Here is a 12,155-nt window from a genome sequence, read left to right as displayed (position 1 = left end):
CTCCCAAACAACCCTTTAAATAAACAATATCATACAAAAACCACAACCCAAAAATTAAAACCAAATTCCCTCACTACCTCATTATACAAATCTATACAAACACCATACTAACCGTTTAACACCAAAAAACCAACAACTATACTACCCCTACCAATACCGATATTATATCATTTAAAACATACAATTCACCACCCAATTACTCTCTCATATTTCTTAAGTATGATTATCTAAATCTTCCTAACTTACTAATATTCATGACATTTACTGGAATACCCTAGTCGGCTCTTTCATCTCCCTCCCTCCCCCTCTATTGAAAAATGGCTCTGCTTTTTTTATCGCTATTATCGTCCCGCCATCAAAACAACTCACAAACACACACACACGTTGAGACAGTGGAATAATTCCGTCTGCGCTTTTTTGTTTGTTGTGAAATGGCTTTTTTATTTCGTATGTGAAGTCATTTAGCAAATTATTGTGCGTTTACTTATCTAGCCGTTTTTTTTTTCGTTCGAATTCCGACAATTAAACGCTCATCTTCCGAATGAAAAAGTGGTTGCTTTGATCTTCCGTGGTTTATGAGTGGGTGCTTTGTGTATTTTATTGGGATTTTTGAGTATTTCTCTATTTCTTATTTTTTTTTAACTTTTTCCTTTTTCACTAAATTTGTATGCTCAAAAGAACCATTTTGAATGTTTTTTTTAATAAAAAAAAAATGCACTACAGCGCCATATTGACAATCACATAATCAATTTCAGTCTGTTGCAGACGTTACATATAAGTATAGCAAGCATTTTGTCGAGCTCAGAAATTGATTTAAGTCGAACAGAAGTCGTCCAAAAACTGGCGTCCCGTTTCACCTTAAAGCAATCAAAAATACGTATTTTGATCATTTCAATTACACAAATGAAACATTAAACATTTTTTTTTAACAGTTACTTATTTCAGAAATGATCGAACTAAAAAACAAATTCCACCAATTTTCTTTTCAATGTAATCAAAGAAATTAAAATTCGTTGTGTGATAACATCCACGCGAAAACAATTTCTGCAATCTGTCGTTATCTTGATACCTTGCTGGTCAAAACAGTGTGTTGCATTTTAAAGTGACTCCCCTCCCTGTAGTGCACTGAATTAATTGAAACACCTTTCAGTTTGTGCAAACACAGAATTAAAAATTCATAAGAAAAGTGCTCGTTTTTGGACTCGACACGAAAAGTTTTGACGTAATAGGGCTGTCTTATCGTTGCGTCAAATTGTGCCTTAATTTCAAAACAAAACAGTTGTAATTAAAATTCTGATTTTGTACGACTCGAGCAATTAATTGAATCGTTTCATCGTTTATTTGAAACGTTCAGTTTTATCCTCTTCTTTAAACCTTTGATAGGCAAAGAAAGCAATCAATGCCTACTTGGTTGATTTTGTTCCGGCTTTGTGGTTTAGTTTCTGAAGTTTAATTAAATTTGTTAGATTATCGTGGTGGTGGGTCCGGAAGAAAAACGGTTCACTTTAGAGATGGATAGAATTGATGGAAAATCACTGCTTAATTTTGAAGTTTCAGTTTCAAACAAAACTTTGGTTGCAAAACCACATTTTTCCAACCTGACTACCAAGAGTCCCCGTGCATGTAACATCGATTATAAACCAGCATCATTATTATTCAATTTGCTGCTGCTGCTTTTCTGGAAGTGTTGGTCGGTTTTCCTCATTTTTTTTTTTCTCATTTCTGCTTCTTTTAACATTTTCGTTCGCCAAAGATGCAACCACCGATGGAAATGGCGAGATATCTGGCAAATCTATTTGCCATCGAATCGGTGAGCAGGTATCTATCGGCGATCTCATGTGAGTGGGTTTCTGGTGTGACTGGGAGGAACTCTGGGGGCTGGGGAAGGCGAATAAAAAATGGAACTTCCTGCTTTGGGTCAGTAACCGGACTGGGTCAGTTGTACACACTCGCGGAATCGACCGCAGAAATCGATTGCAATGTTGTTTTTTTTTGCTAGGATTAGTGTGTTAAAAACAATAAATTATATGTAAAGCATTTATTGCTTTATAAAAACTAATAATATTTGATTCCGTAAACCTGAATGAGTTTGATAGTTGAAATTTTTTAGTTTTTTTTTTTGTAAAATAAAATATGTAATGGTAATGAAGCATTTAAGAGCGAGTCCACGAACAGGGCATACCCCTTTGTATGGGACGTCGTTTGGACCTCACCAATCTGGCTGAAATTTTCATAGGTTGTTTGTACATATAAAACTAGCATCTGGCCAAAATATGAGCACTCTAGGTCAACGGGAAGTGGGGCCAATCGGGACACAAAGTTTGAAGGTTCAAAAACGTCAAAAATATTTAAAAAGCTATAACTTAGACAAAATTCAATTTATTTTCAAAATTCAAAATGCATCTAAAAGGGCTTAAAAAATGCAACAAAATGCAGGGTAAAGCGTCCCAATTGGTTAAATCTAAAGGGAGTTATTGGCATTTTAGTGAAAAATTAGCATAATTTTCAAACTCAAATAAAAAAGTGTTCCATCCAGATATCAACTCGGTTCGACCTGCAGCTTGTAGGGGACATCTGGGACTACCATCTGAGACTGAGAACGCTTTGGGTAAGGCAGTTTAACATATTAAATAGACACTTTTACTTTTAGTGATTTTTTTGGCTGTAAATTTTTGCTTGGGGACCCCTTAGATCCCATTGTTTTGTGATAATTTTATCATATTCGTGTTCCTGAGACAATTTCACAATAGAAACATGCATAGAAACGTTTATTTTGATCCATTTCAACCCTTTAAAAAATGAAAGTTAAAAAAAATCAAGAAGCTGCTTTTTTCTGGTGTCATCTAGTATCCTTGGAAACGAACTTGATTTTCTATAAATGTGAATCGAAGATTTTTTTTAAGTTTTATTTTTTAAAGGGTTAAAATGGATCAAAATAAACATTTCTATGCATGTTTCTATTGTGAAATTGTCTCAGGAACACGAAAAAGATAAAATTATCACCAGGAAATGAGATCTAAGGGGTCCCCCAAGCAAAAATTTACAGCCAAAAAATTCACTAAAAGTAAAAGTGTCTATTTAATATGTTAAACTGCCTTACCCAAAGCGTTCTCAGTCTCAGATGGTAGTCCCAGATGTCCCCTACAAGCTGCAGGTCGAACCGAGTTGATATCTGGATGGAACACTTTTTTATTTGAGTTTGAAAATTATGCTATTTTTTTCACTAAAATGCCAATAACTCCCTTTAGATTTAACCAATTGGGACGCTCTACCCTGCATTTTGTTGCATTTTTCAAGCCCTTTTAGATGCATTTTGAATTTTGAAAATAAATTGAATTTTGCCTAAGTTATAGCCTTTTCAAGATTTTTTACTATTTTGAGCCTTCGAAATTTGTGTCCCGATTTGCCCCACTTCCCGTTGACCTAGAGTGCTCATATTTTGGCCAGATGCTAGTTTTGTATGTACAAACAACCCCTGAAAATTTCAGGCAGATTGGTGAGGTCGATGCGAGATGGGTATGCTTTGCTCGTGGACTCGCTCTTAACAAGAAATTTTAATTTTTTTTTAATGGAATTCAAATAAAATTGAAATAAGATTATCTTCTTCTTTCAATTTCTAGGTATTTTCAATACAATAAATTGAATCCATATTTTGTAGAAAAATATTTGTTTAGGCAGGTACGAAATTTGTTTTACGTTTTTGTCCCTCGGATTTGGTCAAGGTCGAGGGCGTGGCAATTTTTCCAGGTTTAAAGCCTGTTTTCCGAAATTTGGAAACAATAAGTATAACAAAATGCTATGTAAATATTTGCAGTTATGCTACTGTTAATAAATTGCTGAATATCAAGAAATTTACGAAAATATCTCTTACATACATGTAGAAAATCACAAAATTTCATATTACAGAAAATTTATTAAATTAACTTAAAAGATGATTTTCAATCACTCCTGAAAGTTTCATGGACATATTTCATGATCAAAGTGAGTAACAGATGATTTAAGCTAGAAATTTTGCCATGCGCAAAGCGAACTGTCAAATTTGCGAGCGTTTTTCTTGAAACACCGAGTTGATGTACGGGTGCCACGATATCTCGAGATTGGATGGACTCAATTGGCTGAAATTTGTGGTGAAGACTCCCAAGACATATCCCGTGTGCATGACGAAGCCCGATTTTGAAATTTTGCATTCTAAAAAAATACAAAAATCAAAAACTGACGATTTTTTATATGAAAAACACAAAAATATTTTTATCTTTTTTTAAAATTTTTTTTTTTGAAGATCGGCTTTCGTCATGCACACAGGACTTGTTCAACGAGTCTTCATCAAAATTTTGAGCCGATTTGGTCAAGGTAGTGTTGCGATATCGTGGCACCCGTTTTTTGAAACTTCACATGGCAATATCTCGGCAATGATACAACCAAATTTCTTCAAATTTGTTTTGATAATAGATGAAAATGTATATTTTATTGCCCTGAAAACAGATTTAAAAAAAAAGTTTTATTGTGTGCTCAAACCAACCTCTGACATTTTTGCTGATTTAGATGTATGTAACCCCTTAAACTAAATGTATACGTTTTGTACTGATCTGTGATCCCATATTCAATTTTAAAGATTAAAAAGTCTTTATTTTATTGAAAATGCTTCAATAATTGTTTAACAATTTGTTCTGAATAGTTTACAATCGAGATTAACCAAGTTTTTCGATATTTTTTTCAATTTCAGTCAGTAATTTTTGGCCCCCTAATTTTTACTTAGATTGCATCATTTAATATTTTTGCATTTTATAACCTCTAACTTATATGTACGGCTGATGCAATTTTGTGTTTCGAATTTCAAAGCTCAAAATAAGTTTGAAAAAATAAATGCTGAAAATTTTATATTTCACTGAAACTACACACAAAATATTATGGTAATATTCATCAGGAAATGGTGACAGATTTTGGGTAAAAAAAAATTGTGTAATATTACATCAGAAAATGATGAATTTTCATCAGCCTCTGGTGAATATTCATCAAGTTCACATTTTTACACAATTTTTATGTGATATTACTCAAAAAAGAGGTAATATTCAACCTACCAAATTTTCAACATTCCAATATTCCATTTTTTTTTGCTGTGTATTCAAAATACATTGTATAATGTTTAATAATGCAATAATGCATTTTTTTTCAAGTTTCACACATTTGAATTTTATTTGTTTTATGAATTCGTTAATATTTTGCAAATTTGTGACAGTCAAATAATTGGATTAAACAGTAAAAAAATGTGTGGATTTGGAATTGCATGTATAAATAGCCTGAAAAAAAAATGCAACGGCCTAAGTAGGTTAATGTTATTTTCTTAAAAAGATATTTAAATGTGAATGTAAGTTTGCCCTTATTTTATGTAATTTTATCGAATCTCAAATTTAAAAATCAAACATCATAGAAACATATACCTCGCCAATGTGATTTTTATCAGTTTTATTCAATTCAATTCAATTCAATTCAATTCGGTTTTATTGGTGAATAATCAAGATACAATGAGTTATTTTGAAGTGCATAACAGAGTTTTGGAGTTCCTTACAGCTGTGTGTTGCATCATAATCCATTTAGGAACAATTATTTCTTTAACTAAGGCACTAGCAAGAGTAAGAAAAAACTACAAAAAAAAAACTTACAGAAATTGCAAAGGAAAGGGGATAGAGGAAGAGAAAGCTTATATCTAGATCACAGGTAATTTATCCTTTGTAGATGTGTTTGATCATCAGTTCCCCAAGGGCCAGGAATTGTTCTGCCTTGTTCCGGCAGCTCCGAAACCGCGTCATCATCTCCCCCGCGAGAGCAAAGAACTCCGGCAGGGTGAAGAGATCTTCCCCGGTGACTTCTTGCTGGGCCGTACTGCCGCTACCGGCAGCGACCACGCTGGCGAACGAACGCCCCCAACCAGGAGGGAACGCTGAGTTTTCCGCTGGAACCGTACGCTGTCCAGCTGCAGGAACGGCTGCGCTCGTACTTCGCTGAGGAGAGTGGGACGCTTTCTTCTTCCTTTTTTCCTGCTCCTCGAGGTAGGCCTTGCGCGCGACGCATCCGCGGTAATTGCCGGTATGGTTGCCGTCACAGTTCGCGCACTTTACGCGCGGCTTGGTTTGTTCTGCCTTGTCCCCCAAGTCCGCCTTTCGTGGCAGTGCGCACGCCTCCGAGAGGTGTGACTCACCGCACTTCACGCAGCGGGGCCGGAGGTTGCAGTTCCGTGAGCCGTGGCCGAATTTCTGGCAACGGTGGCATTGCGCTACGTCCGTCGGGTTCTTGGTGTAAAACCGCCAGTTTACCCAAAAACCGTCCAACGTCTTAGTCCGCCGCAGGTCTTGGAGCTTGACGGTGCCGCGGTCGAAGTACAACAGGTACAGTGTGTGCACACCCGTGACTGTTGTCTTTCGCGAGAGCACTTTAATCTCCCGCGGTTTTATTCCGGCGTCCGAGAGGTGACCCTTCAGGTCGGAGACCGGACGGTCTTGATAACCCTGCAAGACGACCTTAACAGGGGGCTTCTCGGGGTTGAATGTGTAGAAGTTGAAGTTGCTACGCTTCAATTCTTCAAACACCAGGTCGAAATTCTTTTTGGTCAGTGTGATCACTTGCACTGCCGACTTACCGATTTTCAGACAATATCCGAGGCCTTCCAGCAACTCGTCAACATCGTCCGCTAACGTGTCCAAAACAAAAATTGGAGGTGGTCTACGTTCCGCTGGAGAGTTGTTCTTTTTTGACGTCGGCACTTTTTTCCGTGCACGACCATCATCGTCGTCGTCGTCGTCGGTAGTGCTGCTACCGTCAGAGTTGTTATTTTCTTCGTCGTCGCTCAGCATCTGGAACTCGTTCCTGATGGGGATGTTGGCGGATGTTGATGTGCCACTGGTCGTGGCACCGGAAGTACCGGAACGGGTTCGCACTGGTGATCTTGGGACATATCCGGGATGTAGTAACTTTTTGTCGATGCCTTCAGCGCTGACGCTCCCCTGCGCGATGGCGGCCGACACGGCGTTGGTTTGTTTACCTTTTTGCACACGGCCGGTAGACGAACTTCGCGGGTTTTTCGAGGCCGCACTCGAACTGCCACGGCCACGGCCGGCCTTTGGCATGCTGGAGAAGCAAACTCGCGGGTAACCACAATCAATTACGGCGAAAAAAATCGAAAAAACTATGGAGCACTGAGCACTAGCTGCATGCTCTCGTGCGTACACGGAGGGAGCTGAGATATCAGTTTTATGTATTTTTTTTACACGTTGATTTGTGTGAAATTACATCACAAAGAGAAAAAAATCCAACTTATTCTTTTTTTTCGAAGCTTCTATAAATTCGTCTTGAAAAAATTGAAAATAGTGTTTTTTTAAAGGTCCTATGAGCTATTGTGTTTTCTTTGTTAATAGGACCTATTAAAAAAAACTCTAGATTTGACATTTAGTTGTAGAGATACAGCCACTACAATAATAATAAGCTGCACTCAAAAAAATGAGTTCGCGTAAACGTGAACAGAGTTCATGCCAACGGGAACCAGGAAGAAAACTGTTCAACTTTTATAGTGCATTGCACCATAAAAGTGAACAGTTTTCTTCCTGGTTCCCGTTGACATGAACTCTGATCACGTTTACGCGAACTCATTTTTTTGAGTGTGGAAAAATATTTCTTAGCTTCTCAAAAATAGCAACCAACTCAGAAATGCTGAAATTTTAATTAAATTCAAGCCCAACATTGCATAACGGCAAAATCTTGTTTTATGTTTTTCTTTCTTCATTGTTAGTATTTTAATTTGCATTTATTTTGTTTAGTTTATGTTTGTTTTTTTTTGTAGTACCTATTTGGGCTATTCTACCACCTCCTATCATTACATTTTGCCTATCTAATTAAAAAAAAAGTTTTTACAGTCACTTTTTCATTTTTTTGCTTATTATTCACATTTTCTGCAGCCAAAGTTGACCAAAACTGACATTTGTAAAAACAAGTTGAACTTCCAACACTTAAATTTTCTAAAATTATAAGAGTTCCAATGCTTTTTAAAGATCAAAAATTGGTTGAAAAATTGATTTTTGGCGATTTTTTTTAAATAGAAGCCCGTCTAAAGGCGGGGTTGGGTTGTAAAGGGTTAATCTGCTGTGTTAAAGCTCAACAGTTTTGTTTCGCTGGCATACAAAAATTTAAATTTAAAAATATTAATTTTGATGCAACATAACTAATATTTTTTTCAAAATTCAAACCATCACATTTTCTAAGCCTAGAAGGCCCAGTGAAAAAAATATTTTACCCAAAAATGACGAACTTCTCGTCACAGTGTTCTGATGCAAACAATCGAGCTCGAGCTGTCACAGTCCTGTGGTATATGTTGGCTGAAATATCGGGCGGTCAGTAAAAAGAACCAGCTAGAAGTCGCCTGTCAAAAAACTTTTGCTTTTTTGTTTTCTTTGCGAATTTTACTTTAGATATTGCATCACCGTAGAGAATAAGAGGAATGCTTTTCCAAAATTGTGCAAATAAATATTTCATGTTTTAAATTCATATTACTCAACTCCACGTGTCCCCTCGGAATAATCAAAATTTGCACTCTGAGTGCCCCCATTGCGCTTAGACAAACGCTATCCGCAACCATTATTGCCTCTGTGCTCCAGTTTCACTTTCATCTCGCGCAAAAATAGTGCTCCGCAACAAATAATAATAACAATAATAACATCAACCCCCCCAACCAACAAACGCAATTGACTGTTTCCTCTTTGTTTTTTTCTCTCTTCAACATTTCCATGCATCTTCTCGCCGGCCTACTCTGATCTCTACGACTCGATATCAGACCCAATGCACGGCCGTGGTCCAGCTGTACCTGACGCAATCGCCGGCGCACGCTTCCTGGGTCAAAAAGTGGACCGGCGCGCTCTGCTTCGTCAAGGACAACATCCGCAAGTCGTACTACTTCCGGCTGTACTGCCTCAAGACGAACCGCCAGGTCTGGGAGCAGGAGCTGTACGAGAAGCTCGACGTCACCAAGCCGCGCCCGTTCCTGATCGTGTTCGAGGGGGCGGTTAGTATTACTTTAGCGTGCAAAAGTGACAGCTGCGCGCTCGGTGGCGCTACGCGCCGCTAGGGCGGCCGTTTTTGAAACTAAATCATTTTTTTTTGTTTTTGCTTTTTCATCAGGAGGGCATCGTGGCGTTCAACTTTGCGATGGAGGACGAAGCTACGGCGTTTATGAACACCACCACGAGCACGCTGCACAACCGAAACCGGCGAAGAGATGGTGAGTTGCGATTTTGAGGTTAAGTTTAGCTTATAGAGGTTAGGTTGGGTTTAAGGTTTGCCAACAGATAATTTCGCAAAAAAAATCACCGCCAGCTAATCTTATCTTCTTATCGATTTCACGAGGGGCTTTTCCTTGGATTCTAAGCGAAATCTACTCGCTAATTATAACCTGTGTGGTCGAATGACTGATAACACACTGCTTATACCTGCGAGTGGATTTCAAAGTCGCTGAAACAAAACGATAAGATAAGATAAAGGCAAAATGAGGTGCCACAAGTTGGCGAAGGTTTGCTGTAAAGATTGATGCGATTTTTGATTTCCGGATGTAGACATTTGCTTTTTGTAAATAATTTGGAGCTGTAGAGAACAAGCTTGTCTGAATGAGACAACCTTGACCTGTTGGACAGCAATCGAAATAAGAAAGAAGTGTTTTATCTTGTCTCAGAAGCTGAGCTTTATTTGAAACAACATTGAACAAAAGTTTGCAGTGAGACAAACTTAGTCACTTGGACATGAGTTTGAAAAAAAAAGTTAGCAAATAGGAAGGCAGCATTGATTTGTTGGACAGCAATTGAAACAAATCAATGCAATAAAACACACTTGTTTTTTTTTTGGAAAAAGGTCCAATCTTGTCTTAGAAACTGAGACACGCTTGTTTCATTGGGCTTAAAACATTTAAAAAAAGATATATTGAGACAAGCTTGATACGTTGGACAACAATTGAAACCATAAAATGTTGAGACAGATTTGGTCAATACGACTTCTGCTAAAACAATATAGAAATTAGTTAACAGTGAGACAAGCTAGTCATGTTGCACATGAATTCGAATCAGTTAGACAAGCTCATCTAATTGGGATCAACTAAAAAATAACAAGCAGTGAGACAAGCTTGTCATATTGGACAGATATTGAAACAAGAAAGCAATGAGACAAGCTTGTCATATTGGACAGCTATTGAAATAAGAAATCAATGAGACAAGCTTGTCATTTTGGACAGCTATTGAAACAAGAAAGCAATGAGACAAGCTTGTCATATTGGACAGCTATTCAAATAAGAAATCAATGAGACAAGCATGTTATATTGGACAGACATTGAAACAAGCAAGCAATGAGACAAGCTTGTCATATTGGACAGCTATTGAAACAAGGAAGCAATGAGACAAGCTTGTCATATTGGACAGCTATTGGAAAAAGAAAGCAATGAGACGAGCTTGTCATATTGGACAGCTATTGGAAAAAGAAACAATGAGACAAGCTTGTCATATTGGACAGACATTAGAAAAAGGAAGCAATGAGACAAGCATGTTATATTGGACAGACATTGAAACAAGAAAGCAATGAGACAAGCTTGTCATATTGGACAGCTATTGGAAAAAGAAAGCAATGAGACAAGCTTGTCATTTCAGACAGACATTGGGAAAAGGAAGCAATGAGACAAGCATGTTATATTGGACAGACATTGGAAAAATGAAGCAATGAGACAAGCATATTATATTAAACAGATATTGGAAAAAGAAAGCAATGAGACAAGCTTGTCATTTTGGACAGCTATTGGAAAAATAAGGCTATGAGACAACTTGTCATATTTGACAGCTATTGGAAAAAGGAAGCAATGAGACAAGCTTGTCATATTGGACAGACATTAGAAAAACGAAGCAATGAGACAAGCATGTTATATTGGACAGACATTGAAACAAGAAAGCAATGAGACAAGCTTGTCATATTGGACAGCTATTGAAACAAGAAAGCAGTGAGACAAGCTTGTCATTTTGGACAGACATTAGAAAAAGGAAGCAATGAGACAAGCATGTTATATTGGATAGACATTGAAACAAGAAAGCAGTGAGACAAGCTTGTCATATTGGACAGCTATTGAAACAAGAAAGCAGTGAGACAAGCTTGTCATATTGGACAGACATTGAAAAAAGAAAGCAATGAGACAAACTTGTCATATTGGACAGCTATTGTAACAAGACAGCAATGAGACAAGCTTGTCATATTGAACAGCTATTGAAACAAGAAAGTAATGAGACAAGCTTGTCATATTGGACAGCTATTAGAAAAATAAGGCTATGAGACAAGCTTGTCATATTGGACAGCTATTGGAATAAGAAAGCTATGAGACAAGTTTGTCATATTGGACAGCAATTGAAACAAGAAAGCAATGAAACAAGCTTGTCATATTGGACAGCTATTGAAACAAGAAAGCAATGAGACAACCTTGTCATATTAGACAGCTTGTGAAACAAGAAAGCAATGAGACAAGCTTGTCATATTGGACAGACATTAGAAAAAGAAAGCAATGAGACAAGCTTGTCATATTGGACAGCTATTGAAACAAAAAAGCAATGAGACAAGCTTGTCATATTAGACAGCTTGTAAAACAAGAAAGCAATGAGACAAGCTTGTCATATTGAACAGCTATTGAAACAAGAAAGCAATGAGACAAGCTTGTCATATTGGACAGCTATTGAAACATGAAAGCAATGAGACAAGTTTCTTTAGTTGGAATAAAGTTGAAACATATAAAAAAGCAAGCAGTGAGACAAGCTTGTTATGTTGGACAACAATCCAAACTAGTGTTGTGAAATATTACTTAAGCTGAAAATAATAAAAATCTTGATCAATAAATTCAAATTTTTACTGAATTAGTCTAGTTTTGATTAGTATTAGTCAATATTTTGAATTTCGAGAAGATTTATATTTTTGTGTTTTTTTTTACAGATCGCATCAAACGGAACAGTACCAGGAAGGATCCACCGCCGGCGCGACCCCCACCAGTGTCGAACCAAAATAATGCCTTTGACAATACTGTCACTCTGCGGCACAAGCCTTCCTGTAAGTACAAACTTCCCCAAAATTCGAAAAAAAAAGAAAATCCCACTAACATT

The 12,155-nt window shown here is 37.2% G+C and overlaps 1 protein-coding gene across 3 annotated transcripts in view; it reads left to right on the top strand.

Moving 5' to 3' along the window:
* LOC120427663 (actin nucleation-promoting factor WASL) overlaps positions 1 to 12,155 on the top strand; it is a 51,273-nt gene that overhangs the window by 18,393 nt on the left and 20,725 nt on the right. For all 3 annotated transcript variants that reach the window (XM_039592538.2, XM_039592537.2, XM_039592536.2), the window contains exons 3-5: positions 8,819 to 9,046; positions 9,163 to 9,262; positions 11,989 to 12,102. In XM_039592538.2, coding sequence (XP_039448472.1) covers positions 8,819 to 9,046; positions 9,163 to 9,262; positions 11,989 to 12,102 — 442 coding nt within the window. The remainder of the gene's footprint in view (positions 1 to 8,818; positions 9,047 to 9,162; positions 9,263 to 11,988; positions 12,103 to 12,155) is intronic.

The sequence above is a fragment of the Culex pipiens genome, chromosome 1 (assembly GCF_016801865.2).
Source record: "Culex pipiens pallens isolate TS chromosome 1, TS_CPP_V2, whole genome shotgun sequence".
Lineage (NCBI taxonomy): Eukaryota > Metazoa > Arthropoda > Insecta > Diptera > Culicidae > Culex > Culex pipiens.
This window is presented reverse-complemented; position numbering and strand designations above follow the sequence as displayed.